This window comes from Ictalurus punctatus, chromosome 20 (assembly GCF_001660625.3).
Source record: "Ictalurus punctatus breed USDA103 chromosome 20, Coco_2.0, whole genome shotgun sequence".
NCBI lineage: Eukaryota > Metazoa > Chordata > Actinopteri > Siluriformes > Ictaluridae > Ictalurus > Ictalurus punctatus.
The window spans coordinates 20,726,045-20,744,643 of NC_030435.2; the positions used below are offsets into that span (position 1 = coordinate 20,726,045).

Consider the following 18,599-nt stretch of genomic DNA (forward strand, 5'->3'; position numbering starts at 1 on the left):
ATAATAAAACCAATTATAGGGGGGAATTTAAAAAAAAAAAAAAAAAAAAACAAAAAAAACTTGTTTCCCCTGACCATACAATAATAATAATAATAATAATAATAATAATAATAATATTTTGAGCCTGCACTAATTACATGGTGACACGTGTCGTTATCTTTAGGGTTTTGAGGTATGAAGTGTGTACCAGTCTGAGACTGTGCAGAAAGAAGACCTTCAAGCTATATCCTGGATAAAAATAACCGACTGCAGGTCATGTCATAAGAGTTATAAATTACAGGAGAGAGCCATTTACTAAATGTACACTTCAGTGATGAATTCGGCAGTGGAAGGCTATTATTGCCTGTCGCCTGTGTAGCTGTAATCAATCAATCAGTCTTAATACACAAGCTGTGCAGAACTACTGCACATGTAGCCATGGTTTTCATACGGTTTTATTATCCGTTTACTTTGTTTTCCTGAAAGCGTTTCAGCATCGGGTGTGAAGTGAAACTGTCAGCCTAGGTCCAGTGCCAAACACCAGTGTAGGGAGGGATATCAGACGTAAAACGAGTACAAAAACATAATCAGTGTATGCATAAAAGTGCCCAATTTACTGTCTCCAATATTCTATTTTACACCAGACTGCAGCCCAATCACCAACTTCTCAATCTTTTTATTTATTTTTTTTTAAAAAAAGGGAAAAAGTGGCAAGATCCTGTGTGAACATGAGAGAAGTAACACCACCATTGAGAGCAATGTGTGAGAACAGTGATGAACACATTTACATCAGCGGGAGGGAGGAAAAAAAATAAAATGTGCCACACACAAAAGGATATATTTTCTGCTTCTCTTCATTGTACAATACATCCACCAACTGGATCACATTTTTATGCTGTAGTCTTCTTAGCAGCTGAATTTCCCTGACGAAGAAACACACACAATGATTACAACATTAATTTGGAAACGTGTATTCAGCTTGGATATGCAAATCGACCTTTCTTCATTCTGTGAAGAAAAGCCAAAAAGGTTAGGGTCAGTAGCGTTGTTCATTCTGCGTTTTAAAAGAGCTGGAGGATTAGTTTCATGTCCGGAAAAGAAGCCTTAAGCATGTATTCATATAATTAATTCCAATTAGTAGAGCTAGAATTTCAAATTCATTAGTTAATTCATTCATGAGGCAGGCTGTTTAACTCTTCTGCGAAAATACGGCACAAAATAAATTAAGAAACATCTCTCTTAGGAAAAGCAAAGCGCTTTAGTCGATGAAATGAGTGCGAGTGTGAAAAGGCCATATCTACAGCAGTGCTGCAGGACTGCCAGCTTTAATTTCATTTATACACAAACTAGTACAAACGGCACGCTTTCCCCTTTACCCAGGCTTTCTGCATTTTCAGAGTGTAGCTTAGGCTCTTTGTTTAGGGTTCGAACAGGATTTTGTTTGTTATGGTGCGAATTTTAATATTGCAATATCACAAGTCAGTGGTTTAGTGCTTTGAATCTTTGTTGTACATCACTTGAGCAGATAATTAAATTCCGGCATTTACAAAGCATCCATTAAACACATCTAAACCAGGAAACACAGTATTTGATCACGACAGAACACACACACACACACACACACACACAAACACATAACCCTGTTAAATTCTCAAACCCGATTTCATCAGAAGGTGCTGATTAATTTTCTATAACAGCAGCTCCGACAATAATGCCGGCTCTAATTCAATTCACAGGTTTATATCGTTCAGTACGTTTACATGGACAATAATAATCCGATATTAACCCGATTAATACGACACTCTGATTAAGAAACTAGCATGTAAACACTGATTATTGATGACCTTAATCCGATTAAAGTCACACTCGAAGTAAACACAAATCGAATTAAGACGTGTGGAGTATTCCTGTTTTAGTCACATTATCGACGTGCGTTACAGACATGTACACACCTTAATCACACTTAACGTCATGTGGGAGTTTTCACTGCATTTTGTGACAGGACACGTACACACACGGCAGTGCTCAACCGTTTGACGGCAAACAAGAGAGAATGGCTGTGTCCGAAACCACGTACTTACCTACTATATAGTAGGCGAAATACACGTATTTCAGCTACTATATAGTAGGCGAAATACACGTATTTCAGCTACTATATAGCAGGTAAGTATGCGGTTTGGGACGCAGCCCACGGCTTCAAGCAGTCGTTTATTTGCAAGTGTAGCATGACAAATAATTAACTGCTCTTGAAGCGTTCATAAAATTAAAAATTTAAAAAAATACAGAGAACGGTATACGATCCCATAATGAAGACGAACTGTATGTCGATACGTGAAATTCTGGAGGGAACGTCGGACGGCGTGGCGTAAGAATGTAATGACGTGACATTAATCGATCGATGTTCTATAATATTTAAAACAGGAACATGAAAGGAGTATTCTTAAAGCGACTCATGTAAACACCTTAATCAGAATACTGTCTTATTCAAAATAAGGCCAATAATTAGATTACAGCTGTCCATGTAAACGTAGTCACTGTGAAGATTAATCAACACTTCCTGACTAATCGGATCCGGAAATCGAGAACTGGTACAAACCATTACGACAGACTGGTGGAAGATTTTCTAAATAAGACTTGAGAAAATCTGCCTTACAGCAAGAACGCTTTGTGCTGCGAGACACGAGAACACAGATTGGGGGATTTTACGAGGCATTTCACAAGACTCCTTTTCCGTTTCAGCATCGTTCAAACATGACGCATATGGACAGGTGACAAACTCTAGGAAAGTAAGAGGTTGGGCCACCACAAGCCGCCAGAACAGCTTCAATAATCCTTGACATACGCTTTACAAGTCTCTGGAAGTGTACTGGAGCAATGAGCACCATTCTTCCCTCAGCTGGTGTTTGGGAGAGCGGTCTAAGATCGTCACTCCAAAAACTCCCATACAGAGAGCTGCAGTAAAGAGTACCGATCAAGAGGAAGAGGATGAACATCACACCTGACGTCACAGCTGCACCATTTCAACAAAGACTGCTTGAAAACTTAAACGTAAAGGAAATGACTCAGTACATCTACATTTCCTCCCTCTGCGGTTTATTAAGGTCACCTTGGCCAATCATGGAGGAGTCACACGGCGAGGCAATCAAACCAAAAGAATGAGAAAATGATCTTTAAACTGACGACTGGCTAGTGTCGCTCTGATCGGCAGGGAACACTGTAACACCATCTTGGATTCTTGGCCATGGATGGCTGTGTCACTTAGGAGACCCAAGGTCACCATTTGTCCATTAATTCTTTCACATACTGTTCCTGGAGGTAATATTTTGCTCAAACACAGTAAGTCGTTGAAATTATACTCGTAAATAACGCTCTGCAAATCTATGAAAGTACTGACGACATCTCGGTTTTAAAAAGTTCAAATGTACAACTGTGGTTGCTACGGTAACAAATTTGATCCGGACATAACCCCATATAATGAGTAAAATGATTAAGTGCAGCTTTTTAAATATAAATAAATAAATAAATAAATAAATAAATAAATAAATCCTGCTTCTGATTGTGCGGGTACTTCGACCCTATGCAAGGCAACATAGTTTGATCTAAACAGAACAAGGTGAACTGTAGAAACCTCTATTTAAGCTAAACAAAAATGAGGAATCAGCAACTCGAAAATTACCAACCAATCACATTTGGAGCAGAGACGACCACAGAGAGAGAGTCAAGAGACAGCAAAGCGGATTCTCCTGTAGCTTTTCCTTATAGTTCAGACTGCTGACTTGTTTACAAAAGCCAAAAATAGCCACAAGGAGGAGTGGTGGTGCAAACACACACACACACACCCACTTACTTCGGTCAGCTCCAATCTTTAACAAATGGATCAGAAATAAGTCATGAAGTGAACAGTGACAGTGTTTTACCTTAGACTCACCCTTGCCAAAAAGATAAATAAAACGTCCTCTTAAACCCAACAACATTCAGCAATCTTCACCTCACAGTCCTATCTACAGTAAGTGTAGGCATGGAAGGGACCTATTAGGAGTACGACATGGGGTTATGTGGTGATGTGACACAGCCTGACAATGAAAGGGAGTTACTGTGAACACGTCCCAGTGATCACTCCAACGATAACCATTACTAAAGTTGATTATCGAACGACGTGCTTATGAATGACTTTTTATCCATTTAATGTTGCGGAATGCCTGAAACGAGTGCCTGTTGTCAGCACTTGTGTTACAAGTGCTATAAACATACGTACTCGAAAACTGAGCTGCTGTAGAAACTCTCTTTCTCCGACTTGTTTTATTGCACTTTACTTTGTTCTACAACCTTCGTGTGTTATTTAAAAAAAAAAAAAAAAAAAAAAAAAAAAAAAAAAAAAAAAAAGGCAGAAGTCGTTTTTTGATGCCATTTCTTTACTCTTACAGCCCAATACGTTTAACGTGACGATATAACGTAGGTTACCGAGTCGAGTCACATTGACGTATTGTTAACGTTAATTTATTTCTGAATAAAAAGGCTTTCCAGCTCTGGCTCTAGTCTACTGACCTCGGCTCTGCTCGACTCCACCTCAACATTCCTTCAACACCACCACGAGAATGGGAGCTGTTATGCAACACCAATACCTCTCCAAAGTGTGTGTGTGTGTGTGTGTGTGTGTGTGTGTGTGTGTGTGTGTGTGTGTGTGTGTGTGTGTGTGTATATGCGTGCACGCCAGTCAGGGCACGCTGCCTTTGGAAAGCAGGAATGCTAATTGTTGCTGTGAATGAGGAGGCTACTATGGCATCCCAGCTATCCATATAAGGCTAAGTATAGCTCCTTTTTGCTTCTCTCTCTCTCTCAACCTCTCTCAGTCTCCTTACTGTCTGGCTTGTCGTCTTACTCGCTGCAGGATATTTTCAACTGATTAAAACGTAAACAAGGAACTTCCACACATTAATGACCATATACCAACAGCTATTCATAATATTAATTCATTATTTTTTTTTTTACGCTTAAGATTAAATCAATATATGCATCTCGAATTCAACATGAACTCTTCTGATCGCCAGTAATAATCCATCTCTTGGTGGAATGCGCACCGACACGCAAACATTTTCTGACGTAGGTCTAAACCCTCAATGCTATTTAAAGAAAGACCCGAGGCTCCACACTGCAGCATTTTAATTAAGCCCTCATGGTGTGATTAAACTCGGGGAAAACTCCGGGATCAAAATCCGGCTAAGAACATGAGGAAATTAAATTGGTGAGCAAGCCAGGAAGGAATTCACCAGTTTATGGTGTAAACAAGTAAATGGAAAAGAAAAAAGAAAAAATCCAAAAAACCTTGGACGCCTCGGTCGGATGCCGCATTGTCAGAAAATAAAAATGTGAAAGAATGTTTTGTGAGTAAGCTTAAAGGAAAACTCCAGCATATTTCAATCTAATCTTTATCTACGGCATCTGTAGCTTATGTGTGACTACCACAGACAAGAATGAACACATCCCTCTGTACTAAAAAACATCATGAAAAGGGCACTTTTTTCCAGCATTTACAGTGTTATCAACCTATAAGTGTGGGTCTGATAGTGAACAGACACCACAAAACCTTCATGAAAGATTTACTGTATTGTTCTAGTGTTGGACGATCGGATAAAACTCGATAAGATTTGCTTTCCTACGACTTTCACTCATGTCTCTCAAACCAAGACTGTTAGTGATAGTATAACAGTTTAATATTTGCAATGACGGTCGGATATTTTGAGCCTTAGGGTGCTTCTCATGATTGTCAACCGTTTCGACCAATCAGGTCACAAATTGGCTGGCAAATGAGAAAAACAAATTTGTTTGCTAGGAAGCGATGGTGAAAACAATTTATCGTATGCGAGTGACCATAAGGAGATTTACGACATGCTGAATCCAATGTAACTAAAAATAACAAGGTTATTTTTAGGGCATTCACCGGGACGCGATGCGACGTCCCACTAGAACTGTTGAGTCACACAGTTGAGTTGCACAAGCAGCTCAAATTCTCTTGATTTTCAATTTTTGCACAAAACGTATTGATTGAAAAGGCGTTTTTTTTTACCTTTAATACTGATGATAATGTAATTAATCTAGAAAGCAAGATAACAAGGCTAGTGAGTAAGCTGATACTAGCTAGGATTGGTAAAAGCACTGTTACGATTACAATGAAATTTTAAATATATATAAATAAAAAGTTTGTCTCATCGTAAGATCTATACTGTTAGAGTTGCCGTTATTGTAAATTCGCATGATATAGTCCCATATTTTAAATAAGTACAAGTTTTCTGCTTTTTCCCCTCCTCAGTTCATGGAAACGTCCAAATTCTGTTCGGGTAATTCTTGTCTTGGTAATTATAAAGCCATTAGAGTATTCCCTTAAGCTCTAATGTTAAGAAGGGTTTCTGCTGGTAAGTCCCATTTACTGCTGCTGTAGGTTGTAGCAATATTATTTTGTGCATGTTTATTTACGTTCAGGGCCATCATAAATAAATGCGATATCTCAAACTGTTCAGAGGCTTATACAGTTAAAACACAAACGGACATGACATCTATAACTAAACACTGAGAACACTGCTAAGGATCCTGGCAAAAATTATTTGTTGAGGTTAAAAATGATCAAGACACTGTTGTGGTTTCACCTTGCAGCCTGCTGCTCTTCTCCAGTGACCGACAGTTACGACTTTAGTGCTGAAACGTGATTTTTTTTTTTCTTTGCTGTCATCAAGAAGCATACTGCAGCAACATGAGCCAGAGAGAGCGAGAGAGAGAGAGAGAAAGCGAGAGAGAGACTGCACATGAAGCACAATCAACAGCTTACTTTTTCACATTGGCCTCTCCATTAGGGATTCTCCTCAGCTTCTTCTTCTTGAGGATCTTCACAGCTCGCCGACACAGAGTCTCAGAGTCCAGCATCTCCTTCACCTTGCCGTAAGATCCCTCGCCCAACAGGTCGCCCATCAGGTACTTCCCGATCAGCTTGGCGCGCTTGCGCCGTGGCTGGTAGATCACTTCAGTGGAGTCTATGCGGTGGATGAAAGTGTCCATGCCCATGAGCTCGTTATCGGTCAGGTAGCCCGAGTGCTGAAGATCCCCGACACTCATCTTCTCTTGCAGCCTGCCTTTCTCTTTCGCTCGCTTACTCCCTAAGCGCTACAAGGAGATGTGGCCTGTATCTCCAATTGTGATTGGCTGGGGATAAAAAAATTTAAACCTACTAAAACAGCATCTGAAAGAATCGATACTTGATTGCAACAATGGTGCTGCTTTTATGTGGGCTCAGGTAGAACAAGGATGTAAACATAAGTAGCAAAGAGTGCAAGGGTACCGGTAGACGGTGCAGGGCCAAAGGTCCAGTGCAAAAAACAAAACAAAAAACAAACTAAGAAGGGGGAAGAAAAAAAGTCACCAGACGTTACTGAACACTGGCCTCTTGTATTCAAAATACACTGTCCAATCAGAGGCAGGCATTAGCCTACATTTGGAATGACTGGGCCCCTACTCATCTCGGCCAACATAGCCAGTACAAAGCAAACCAGTTGAGAAATTGCGACGACGTCTGTCTTGGGTACACAGGCTTTTCCCACTGGATAACAAAACGTTCTCTAGAGCATCAGGTCCATCGTGCTGTGATGCATCTTCATACTGATACAAGTAGGTCCAGGTTAATAAAAGCTATTCTTTATCCTCTTGGGACTGATTTCCCCCCCCCCAGCACTGCAAATCCCAGTCCAACAAAAGCAAGAAACCTGCAATAAGGAAAATCATAATCAGTAATGAAAAGCAAAAGTGAGGAGATGAGATACAACATACTACAGCCCTACTGAATTCTTGATTGGTCAGATGATGTTCATTAATTGTCTATAACAGCAGCTCGGTCAGTCGTTTTGTCTGTAATTCAAACCACAAGTTTACATTAAAGTGCTCGCTCTAATACGTTATAATTTCTATAACGGCTCATTCACAGCGACTTCTATATTGGACACTCCACATAATATATACCTTATCAGACACCGATTTTAAATAAGAGCCTGTGGTTATTCAACATAAATATACAGTCGTTGACGTGAGAATGCTTTCCATAAGGAGATGTTTGCTTAAAATTAATGGAAGCAGTTTCCAGTGTTAACATCATGAAGTTTTCCCCCAAGGGAAAGTCACACGTACCAATGAACATGACACGCTGTGCTTTTTTTATTACCATTATTATTATTATTATTAACTTCAAAAGAAATTAGAAAGGTTTATGAAGGAATGGCTGTTTACAGCTGCTATAAAAAGCATTAACAGGAACAAACCTGTTTCGTGTATGTTCCAAAACATTAAGATGTACCAATAAATCGATAAAAGTATGACACGTCATTATTAAATCAATTAAAACCATTTAGTTGTTGGTACATTGCTGTGGTATACAAGGAATAAAACACTTCAGGACATGCACTTAAAGGAAAATAAATCAACTTTTTTTTTTTTTTTCCATTTGTCATTGATTAACTTCTTACAACAGCATGCCCCTGAGAACTGAATGGAAAATTATTGTATAATAAATCAAATAGATACCAAGCTTGGTCACTGGATGCTTGTAGATTGTGTATAGATGCTAACGAAACAATTGGATGTTTATTTTTTTTTTATAGTATTTGTCTATTTTATATTATTTTTCCTAGTTACCACCAGGCTACATTAACAGCAGGCTTCAGGAGGGTTCAGCTTAAATTTAAGGTTAAATTAGCTATCTAGCTAGCCATAGGCTAGCATTTATGGTTAGCCAAACTAAATAATTTAATAATAATTTACTATAAATCCGTCCATTTAAGTGCAAGGTTATCCATTTAATCCTCGAGGTATAAACTTGAAATCATCGCTAGCCGCACTAAGCTCCGACTTTACAGCTAATCAGTAGCTCACAAACATTTCTTCCGACTCCATTTAGCTATTTATCGTCTTTTAAAAGAACAATTTATCCGCGGCCTTTCTTTCTCTTTTTTTGGTTTAAACTAATTTACACATGTTCGGCATTTCTCCTCTAGGTACTATCGATTTGTTGTCAAGCTAAGGTAACTTTATATTCGCCAGCTAGATAAACCAAAAAGCAAGCCGAGCCGGGTTAAAGTAGTCAATATCCCGGGACTCGTTATGGATAATAATTGAATCAAAAGACTAAGTTTAGGCTAGTCTTGTCACCTAGCTAGCTGGGTTTACTAACATCCACACACCGTTAAGCTAAGTAGCTAACCGCTAGTCAAACAGTCATTGCACCACAGAGTCGTCGCACCAAACGCAACACAACGCACCGTAAACCGCACACAAAGATGTCTCACCTTGGATCGTAATACTAATAAGTGTAAATACTAAGTGTAGTCCGGTTTGTCTCTCTTGTGCGTGTTGTCACCGCAGTCATAGATCTCCTCTGCTCTTATCCTAATGCTGCAGCTGATTCAAGGTAGCCGCCATCTTGTTTACCTCCCCCCGTCCCTCTCAGCGCGCTGCTAAATGCCAACTTGCGTCAGAGCGCTAGCGTTCGTCCTTATTTACAGTTTCTGTGCAAGTTACACTCCCCTTTATGTTTACTCTACATTTTACACTCCCGTTAACACTTTCTCTACCTGTTACGCGTACCCTTTAATCTACGCTACATGTACACTTCCAGTGACACTTCCTCTACACGTTACACCCCTTTATATATTTACACTACATCTGACACTCCCATTGACACCTACTACATGTCACTTTCCCCTTTACACTCCCATTTACACCTACTACAAGTCACTTTCCTCTTTACACCTCCTTAATGTTACATTTACTTTTATATTTACACTACATTTATAATCCCATTTACACCTACTATATGTCACTTTCCCCTTTACACTCCCATTTACACCTACTACATGTCACTTTCCCCTTTACACCTCCTTAATGTTACATTTACTTTTATATTTACACTACATTTACACTCCCATTTACACCGACTATATGTCACTTTCCCCTTTACACTCCCATTTACACCTACTACATGTCACTTTCCCCTTTACACTCCCATTTACACCTACTATATGTCACTTTCCTCTTTACACCTCTTTAATGTTACATTTACCTTTATATTTACATTACATTTACACTCCCATTTACACCTACTATATGTCACTTTCCCCTTTACACCTCCTTAATGTTACATTTACCTTTATATTTACATTACATTTACACTCCCATTTACACCTACTATATGTCACTTTCCCCTTTACACCTCCTTAATGTTACATTTACTTTTATATTTACACTACATTTATAATCCCATTTACACCTACTATATGTCACTTTCCTCTTTACACTCCCATTTACACCTACTACATGTCACTTTCCCCTTTACACTCCCATTTACACCTACTATATGTCACTTTCCTCTTTACACCTCCTTTATGTTACATGTACCTTTATATTTACATTACATTTACACTCCCATTTACACCTACTATATGTCACTTTCCCCTTTACACTCCCATTTACACCTACTACATGTCACTTTCCTCTTTACACCTCCTTAATGTAACATTTACTTTTATATTTACACTACATTTATAATCCCATTTACACCTACTATATGCCACTTTCCTCTTTACACCTTCTTTATGTTACATGTACCTTTATGTTTACACTACATTTACACACCCATTTATACCTATATGTCACTTTCCTCTTTACACCTCCTCTATGTTACATTTCCCTTTATATTTACACTACATTTACACTCCCATTTACACTTACTCTACGTTACATGTCCCTTTATATTTACACTACATTTACAATCCCATTTACACTTCCTCTATGTTACAACCCCTTTATATTTACTCTACATCTGGCACGTGCATTTACACCTACTATTTGTCTTTATACCTCCTGTACATAACATTTCCCTTTATATTTACACTACATTTACACTCCCATGTACATTTTCTGTATGTTACACCCCCTTTATATTTACACTACATTTACATTCCCATTTACACTTCCTCTATGTTACACTCCTCTTTACACTTGCTCCATCTTTACCCTTCCCCTAGGACTACATGTTTACACCTCCTTTTATTTACCCTACATTTGATACTTCTGTTTACAATTCCTTTATGGTACTTCTTTCTTTACACTTCCTCTACATTCCCCTTTACACGCTCCTTTACACAAACTCTACATTTGACACTCCCATCAACACTTCCTCTATGGTACTTTTCTCTTTACACTTCCTCTACATATTACATTCCCTTTTACATATTTACCCTGCATTTTACACACCCATTTACATTACACATTGCATTTCTCTTTACGTTCCTCTTTATATTTACATTACATTTTACACTACCATTTACACATCCCCTTCATTACTTTTCTCTTTACATTTTCCCTACATGTTACACTTCTATTTATACATTCTACATTTGTCACTCCCATTTACTGTAAACTACTTTCCTCTTTACACTTCTTCCACATGTTACACTCTCCTTTATACTTACAGTACATTTTACACTCTGTAAAATTCAGCTTCCACTTCCCTTACATTGCTCTTTACACTTCCTCTTCATGTTGCACTGCTCTTTACATGCTCTTTATGTTGCATTGTTCTTTACATTTTTATTTATTTTTTTAACATTTCCCCATTTACACTCCCATTTCCACTTTCTTAACATGTCCCACTTCCTCTAAATCTTACTCTTCATTGACATTTTTGTAAAGACTTTGCTGTAAACTTTCTGGACTCTTAAATTTTTCTACATGTTTAATCCCTCTTCCTCTATGGTGCACTCCACTTTACAATTCATCTACATGTTATGCTATTCTTTACATCTACACTACATGTTACAATCCCAGTTATAGTTTTTTTTTATATTACACTTTACATTTCCTCTAGATGTTATCCGAGTTACACTTTCTAATATGTTCTATTTAGTTTGTGTAAATTATACTCCTTTTTCCACTTACTGCACTTTCTTTACACGTCCTGTACACATTACATTACCCTTTATAATTCATGCTATATTCTTCCTTAGACCTCTTTCATCCATCCATCCATCCATCTTCTACCTCTTACTCCGTCTTCAGGGTCGCGGGGGAACCTGGAGCCAATCCCAGGGAGCATCGGGCACAAGGCGGGGTACACCCTGGACAGGGTGCAAATACCTCTTTAATCTTTAAAGGCTATTTTTTTCTATTATCAGCAATAGATGCTCCAAACACATTATAATAAATTAATTGAGCATAGAAATTTACATTTTCTGCATGTTACCATCCCTTTTATATTCCATCCAAAGGTGTCATTAAAATAATAATAATAAAAAAATATCCCAAATCTTCTGACACATGAGGTCAAGGTTGCTAAGTCAGCCCTGAGTGCAGGTGCTAGCATAGCTTATGCCAGACTTATCCCAGCTCCTGTGGTGGCTCCTTTTGCTTAGCTGGCTGATCTGGGTTATATTTAACAACTGTAAACTCTCCGGAATGGCAAACTGGAGCTCCAGTTACGGTCCTACACGCCAAACCCTTGTAAAGCTCAAGGCTGCTGATCATTTGGCATTGTAAAGAGATTGCCTTCTGACAGAAAAGGGCTAATCAATCACAGAGCTGACGATTACTTTTTTATTTTGTTAATGCATTCAAGTATTTTGCATAATAGACAATTGCATAATAGACAAAGATATTATTGTCGATAAACAGGCGTTGGATTACATATTTCAAAAATATTTCAAAATCAACTCACGCTTTACCAAACACTAGCAAAAAGTTCTTACTCAACAAGAACACTTTGTCATTCATGGCACAGCAACCTGAAAAAACACCAATATCACATAGAAGTAGGAGATACAGTGCTGCAGGAGGTATTGTTGGTAGTTCACAGCTCAAGGGTTCATGGTTTGATACCGAGCTTGGGTTGCTCTTCCAGTGGGTTTCCTCCCATCAGCATGCCATTCTGGAAATTGAGTCCAACGTTTGATGTCTACTACTACTACTACTACTATGCTGGATTTCTTATTAACAGCATTGAACGTTGGTTGGAAAATAGTGAGTGTGAAAAGAAGGTCTTGTATCTTTTGTTTTTAGGAGTCAACAGAGAAACCTGACTATCATTCAAGTTTATGTATTATACCTGCATTGTATCTGAACTAGCAGTGTCCCTCTGTGACATTAGTGCAGCCGACAACAGCTAGCTCCTCAAAGTTCAGCACCAGAATCACTAAACACATCACAAACTTTCAATATAAACATATTTAATGCCGCTCAGGGAGGAGGTACATTTATTTATAAGAAAAGGTAGACCTATACATTAGTTTTAAATATTGGTTTATGTAGTTACTGTTTATAAATGAAGTTTCATGTTATCTCATGCAAGATAATATGAGTCTTTACATAGCCCAAAGGAAATAATAATATGACGTTCCAAGGAAATCGGTTAAACTACATCGTATTATGAGCAATGTAGTTTAACCAATTTCCTTGATTGGACTAGAATAAGACTTGAACTGCAACCAACCACAAGAGGGCGACAAAGACATTTCAACTACTCTGAGGACAGAGGAAGAAATGGTGTCTTATTGGTATGCTACCGCGCCATTTTGGAGAGGGCAACTTTCCATGTTGATCTTATTAACTTAAATTGAATTTTAAGCGCCAACTTAGTATTTCTAACACGCCATGTGTCGTGGAAAACAATCTTTTCAGCCTACGTCAAAAAACATCAGAGACAGAGGGTTAGTAGATGTCAAAAAGCAAATAAACTTTATCGAAACAATAAAACGAGACATTCTGCAGAAAGTCCGAATTATACATACACAAACATGTCTTTATATACCTCTCTGAAGCGGTAAAATTATCCGTACGCAGGGCATTCACCTTTTCTTTCTAGAAACAGACCAATCTCCATTGCCCTAACTAATTATTCATATACATATGATACCTTATATTTGTGGCGCATGCATTGTCAGTTGTATTTTCTTTAAAAGTTTTACCAGACAAGGGTTTTTACTTTGTCCCATAATTCACCCTATAGTCTCAGCCTGGTACCCTTCCTCCTGGAAGTCTTATCTTTTCTTTTGATTTGCAAGCTTAGAGGGTTTTGGTTGGAAACCCAGTTGTGGTATGTGTCTAATTGCATTTTTCTTTTTCTTTTTCTTTTTTTTTCCATAGAGTAAAGTTGCTTTAGGCAAAACACAAGGTTCTTAATGTACACACTTGGAATGTCACTTGTTAGAAAGTGTTTTATAGTTTTAGATTACACCTGCTGTGCAGAGAGGAACGGACTGACACAGAAAACAATTAGGCCTAATGTTTAGTAAGACACAGAATTCATCTAACTCAGTACACACTTAGAATATAACTTGATCAACAAGTGTACTATGGATTTAGATAATGCTTTCCACAAATAATTCTAACTGTTAGCTATATGCATTAGATTATACCCCATTAACATATCCAAACATTAGTAAACTTTGTAGTTACACACATTGATTACCCTTTATATTCTATACATGTAGCATTCAGTGTGATTCACTGATACCTCAAAACAAAGGAATCCCTTTTCACAGGAAAACTCTGGCAATAAATGTCTTTTCACTTATGACAGAATTGATTCAGGAGTTAGGGCAGGGTTGCTTGCTATTTCGAGACCATTTAAACATGCCAACATTGAGACAGATTTATCACTCACAGACCACATAAGGAAACATTACAGATTCTTATAAACCTCTATGATCAAACAGATATATGATGAAGATATATGATATGCTTTTGGGTTACTGAATGGAACAAGAGCTAGTCAACAAGCGACCTGCAACAGAAACTGCTTTTGAAACCACTGTTGTCACAGCAATAGAAAGACATGGTCCGAGCACTGCAGTTAACTCTGATGCCTGTGCTATAGTTACTGCACTGGAAAAAAGTGCAGGTGCCAACCAAATTGCAACTCCAGCTCCAGCGCCTCCCAAAAAAACAACAAGGTACTTCACAATAGTGAAATATTTTTCATCATAATACCATTTGTGTTCATCCTCATTTGAAGCTTTTTCTCTCTCCTCTTGCTCTCTTCTCTGCTCTTCTTCCTTGATCCATATTTCCAGTTTCCTTATCTTTACTTCACATTCCTTTATCTTTAACTCCTTCTCTTTCTCCAGGTTTCCAAGGCTGTTTTTTGCACTATGTAGAGATTCATGCAGCGACTGCAGCCTGTGTGGATCTTCAACATTTTCATCTCTTATCTCAAAAACTAATTTATTGATTTTGCCTTGGATGTACATCCTTTGTCTTTCTATCTCTTGCTTCTCCTCCTCCAGGGCTTTAATGATGTTGGCCCGGCGAAGTTCAGCCTTCTGCCTTACTTCCTGCTTGGCCTTGTTAATTGCTTCAGCTAGTTTTTCTTGCTTTTTCTGTTCCAACATTACTAGTGCCTTCTCTACAACCACCATTTTCTGGTTGGTGAAGTGACGGTACTCGTTCTGTTCCAGCAGCTCATCCAGCTTCTTCAGGAGCTGTTTCAGCTGGTCCCCGTTCTCTAGGTTCTTGTTGTTGAAAGCCAAGAAACGCCCACTAAATCGTGCAATAAGATCCTGGATTATTTTGTCCTGTTTTGATATAAAATCCTCAATTGGCTCTCCTTCCAGCTCGTCTGCACGGGTAAATATGATGATTGTGTGGTCATTGATGTTCTCCTTAAAAGTTTCCTGAATCATATTTACAGTCTGCTGCTGCTCCTCTGTGAAGCGAGCGATTGGTATGATGAGCAGAAATGCATGTGGTCCAGGTGAACACATGACCATACATCTTAGCACTTCCTGTTCTATCTCATTTTGCTGGAGGGAGGTGTCGAACCAGCCAGGAGTGTCAATCAGAGCCAGGCTCCGCCCCTGGACTAGTCCACATTCCTTCTGGCATTGCTTTGTCACTGAGGTCATGCATAGTTTAGATGGGAAACATTTTTTACCTAAGATGGTGTTTCCAGTGGCACTTTTACCTGAACCTGTTCTACCCACCAGCACCAACCGCAGCTGAGTTGGCCTGTTTGCAGGAGTTTGGGTGGTGTCGTCTACACTGCACGAACTCATTATAGGTGGAATGGTACAGATGTGGTCAGGAGGTCAAGTCAGTTTCAATGGTACGTATGTTGAAAGCAGTAGACACCCTTGAGGAATTCTTATTCTTGCTTGTCAGATAGTAGTACACCTTTTATTTGAGGTTCCTGAAACACCCTGAATTTCTTTGTCTCTGAATATACTCTTGTCTTCCCCTGTGGAAAAAATTAAATATCATTGTTTTTACAGACTACCAGGAGGTACATGACAGACACATTTGATCAAACGTTATAAATAAGCAATATGACAAAAACAGCACATAGGCAAAAATTATTACAAGAACTACAACAAGCAAACTAAAAAAAATAATATATAGCTAATTTTGAAGGATTCTCTATAAAGATAACTGGAATCATCCTTTTATTTTGTATAGTCTGTTTTTTTTCCCAACAATTTAAATTTCACTGTTAAAAATGTCATTGTTCTAATTTCGCTCTTTATCATTTGTAGGAACCTTCTGGAAGAGTCAAATACATGTAATTATGACTCATTTGAGAAGAATATTTTAAATAAAAGTTGGCCACTTAAAAGGGGAAAACATAATGACTACAAACCTGTTACAAACCCCTAACTTAAAAACTCGTCTGAAACGGGTAAGCAACATAAGAAGGACACGTGAAGCGAGGTGCAAGATAACTGACTACGGACCAAAATAACAAATGCACACAAACTCACATATCCTGAACAAAGAAAAGAAACTATGAATAGAATAAAGATTCAAATTAACCCAAAAAAAACCCCCAAGACAACTCACAATAAGTTTACCTGAAAAGAGAGAAGTAAACAGTGCAGCCTACATCTTAGATCAACAACACGATAAAAAGAACACATAACACAAGCTTGGATCCAGCCCACTGACTGGGCGTAGTGGCATGCCCTGTTGTTCACCACTGTGTGTCTTTCCATTTCACTCCCGCCTTATATATACAACCAGGAGTGCCATTAAAGCAACAGGATACAGGTGCGCAGAGGTGGAGCCTAACAACACTCAGAGGACAGACAAATCAGACAAACAAACCACAAACACAGATAACGTCACATGGCACGAATACAACCCCCACCCCTCCACACCCCAAGGCTCAGAACATAACACCTGCTAAAGTATGTGCACCGTCCTCATTTCTGTAAGATGTCGAGGTCATAGCTTGATCCTGAATTCAGCTTTGTTAATTCTAATAAGAAGCTTAGTTCCTGTCAGGGTTCATATTTAACAGTTAACAATATACATTGATTCTTGTTGATAATGTAGTTATAACTACATAAACCCTGTTATAAAAATGACCAATACTAAAGTATGACAAAATGCATCTTACTTTAGGGCTGAGCTTTCTGTGCAGGTTAAGGTGTAGGGGTTGTCTGTCAGAAAAGCAGAATCTCCTTAACAACCTTTTAAGACTGTGTCTGTGACAGAGTAGAGTAATGTCGGATGGTGAGCACTTGATATAATAAAATACATTTTTGAACTCATTTAAAATGCTGAACAAAAGTAAAATTAAAATGTTTCCTTTCTTTATTCTTTTTAAACAAATAAGTTTTTGATTTTTTATAACGTTTTATGAAAGAAGATTTTTAAAGAATGATTCTGGCACAATGGTGCCACAATCTTTTTCCTCCCTCAAATGCCTAGCTAGCTAGGATATTCTCACATTCAGTAATCACATGCTAATTACGGTGAAACCTAGAATAAGTATAAATAGAACCCGGAAACATCCTACTAAAATAAATCCAGTCTGACTCATTTGTAGCTTTCAAAACACAGGATGATCTAGTCAAGCAGGTGACAATCTATATGATATTTCAGATAAACAACTTTAAACTTTTATAATAATAATAACGATCTAAGCTGGTGTATCTTTACCTTTAAGACTACACTTTACCTTTAGATATAATAAAATTCATATATAATAAAAGTTAAAATAAAGCCTTACACTGTACCTTTTTATCTTTAAAAGACACTGGGGGCTTAGCCGTGCTAACTCATTTATTCTAGCTGCCCCAATCATACGTGCTTTTAATTTGGATGCACTGTAAATAAAAAAGTATGTTCTTATTTATATGATAGTAGCAAGTTGCCAATTGGTGTTAAACTAGGATCAAACAATAAACTTAAATCAGCTGCTATCAGTCCTTTACTTTATGACAAGGGATTACTTTATGACAAGGGATTGAAATTTTTCTGAAGTGAATCAAAATCCTCTATTCTCCCTAATAATCAAATCAGAAATGACATCATTACTTTTTTCCTGTTAGACCTTTAACTAATTCAACAAACATCATTCCTGCTGAGCTAATAATGTGAACAAAAACGAGGAAAATGCATAAATTACTCACGTTTTTAAAATCACAGAACCTTTTCTCAGTAGGCGTAATTCTCTCTCTCTCTCTCTCTCTCTCTCTCTGTGTGTGTGTGTGTGTGTGTGTGTGTGTGTGTGTGTGTGTGTGTGTGTGTGTTATATATTCATCTTCTCCTGTTTTGTTTCTTCATTAAAGATTGAAGGTACTGCACTGTGGAAG

At 38.1% G+C, this 18,599-nt stretch overlaps 2 protein-coding genes across 5 annotated transcripts in view; both read right to left on the reverse strand.

The window, feature by feature from the left end:
- The window catches only part of stk11 (serine/threonine kinase 11), a 175,184-nt gene extending 163,064 nt beyond the window's left edge, over positions 1-12,120 (reverse strand). For 2 of the 4 annotated variants that reach the window (XR_001815839.3, XM_053688578.1), the window contains exons 1-3: positions 9,300-9,658; positions 6,800-7,727; positions 819-902 (exon numbers count right to left, since the gene is read on the reverse strand). Coding sequence is in view for 3 of the 4 variants with exons in the window: in XM_053688578.1 (XP_053544553.1) it covers positions 819-902; positions 6,800-7,083 (368 nt within the window). In the remaining variant the exon portion in view is untranslated. Of the gene's footprint in view, positions 1-818; positions 903-6,799; positions 7,728-9,299; positions 9,662-12,051 lie in introns of those variants that run through there. The other 2 variants (XM_053688577.1, XM_053688576.1) reach the window with 2 other exon arrangements.
- A 469-nt stretch (positions 12,121-12,589) lies between these two features.
- LOC108280916 (GTPase IMAP family member 4) lies at positions 12,590-18,582 on the reverse strand. The gene is made up of 4 exons (XM_017496421.2): positions 18,417-18,582; positions 17,399-17,486; positions 16,851-17,063; positions 12,590-16,240 (listed from the first exon to the last, which is right to left on the reverse strand). Exon 4 carries the CDS (start codon positions 16,056-16,058, stop codon positions 14,754-14,756), a length of 1,305 nt encoding a protein of 434 aa, XP_017351910.1. The 5' UTR covers positions 16,059-16,240; positions 16,851-17,063; positions 17,399-17,486; positions 18,417-18,582; the 3' UTR covers positions 12,590-14,753.
- Between the last annotated feature and the right edge of the window lie 17 nt (positions 18,583-18,599).

What these genes read in the sequence shown, in the direction of transcription:
- LOC108280916 (XM_017496421.2), bottom strand. Translation starts at nt 16,058, where the DNA reads ATGAGTTCGTGCAGTGTAGACGACACCACCCAAACTCCTGCAAACAGG.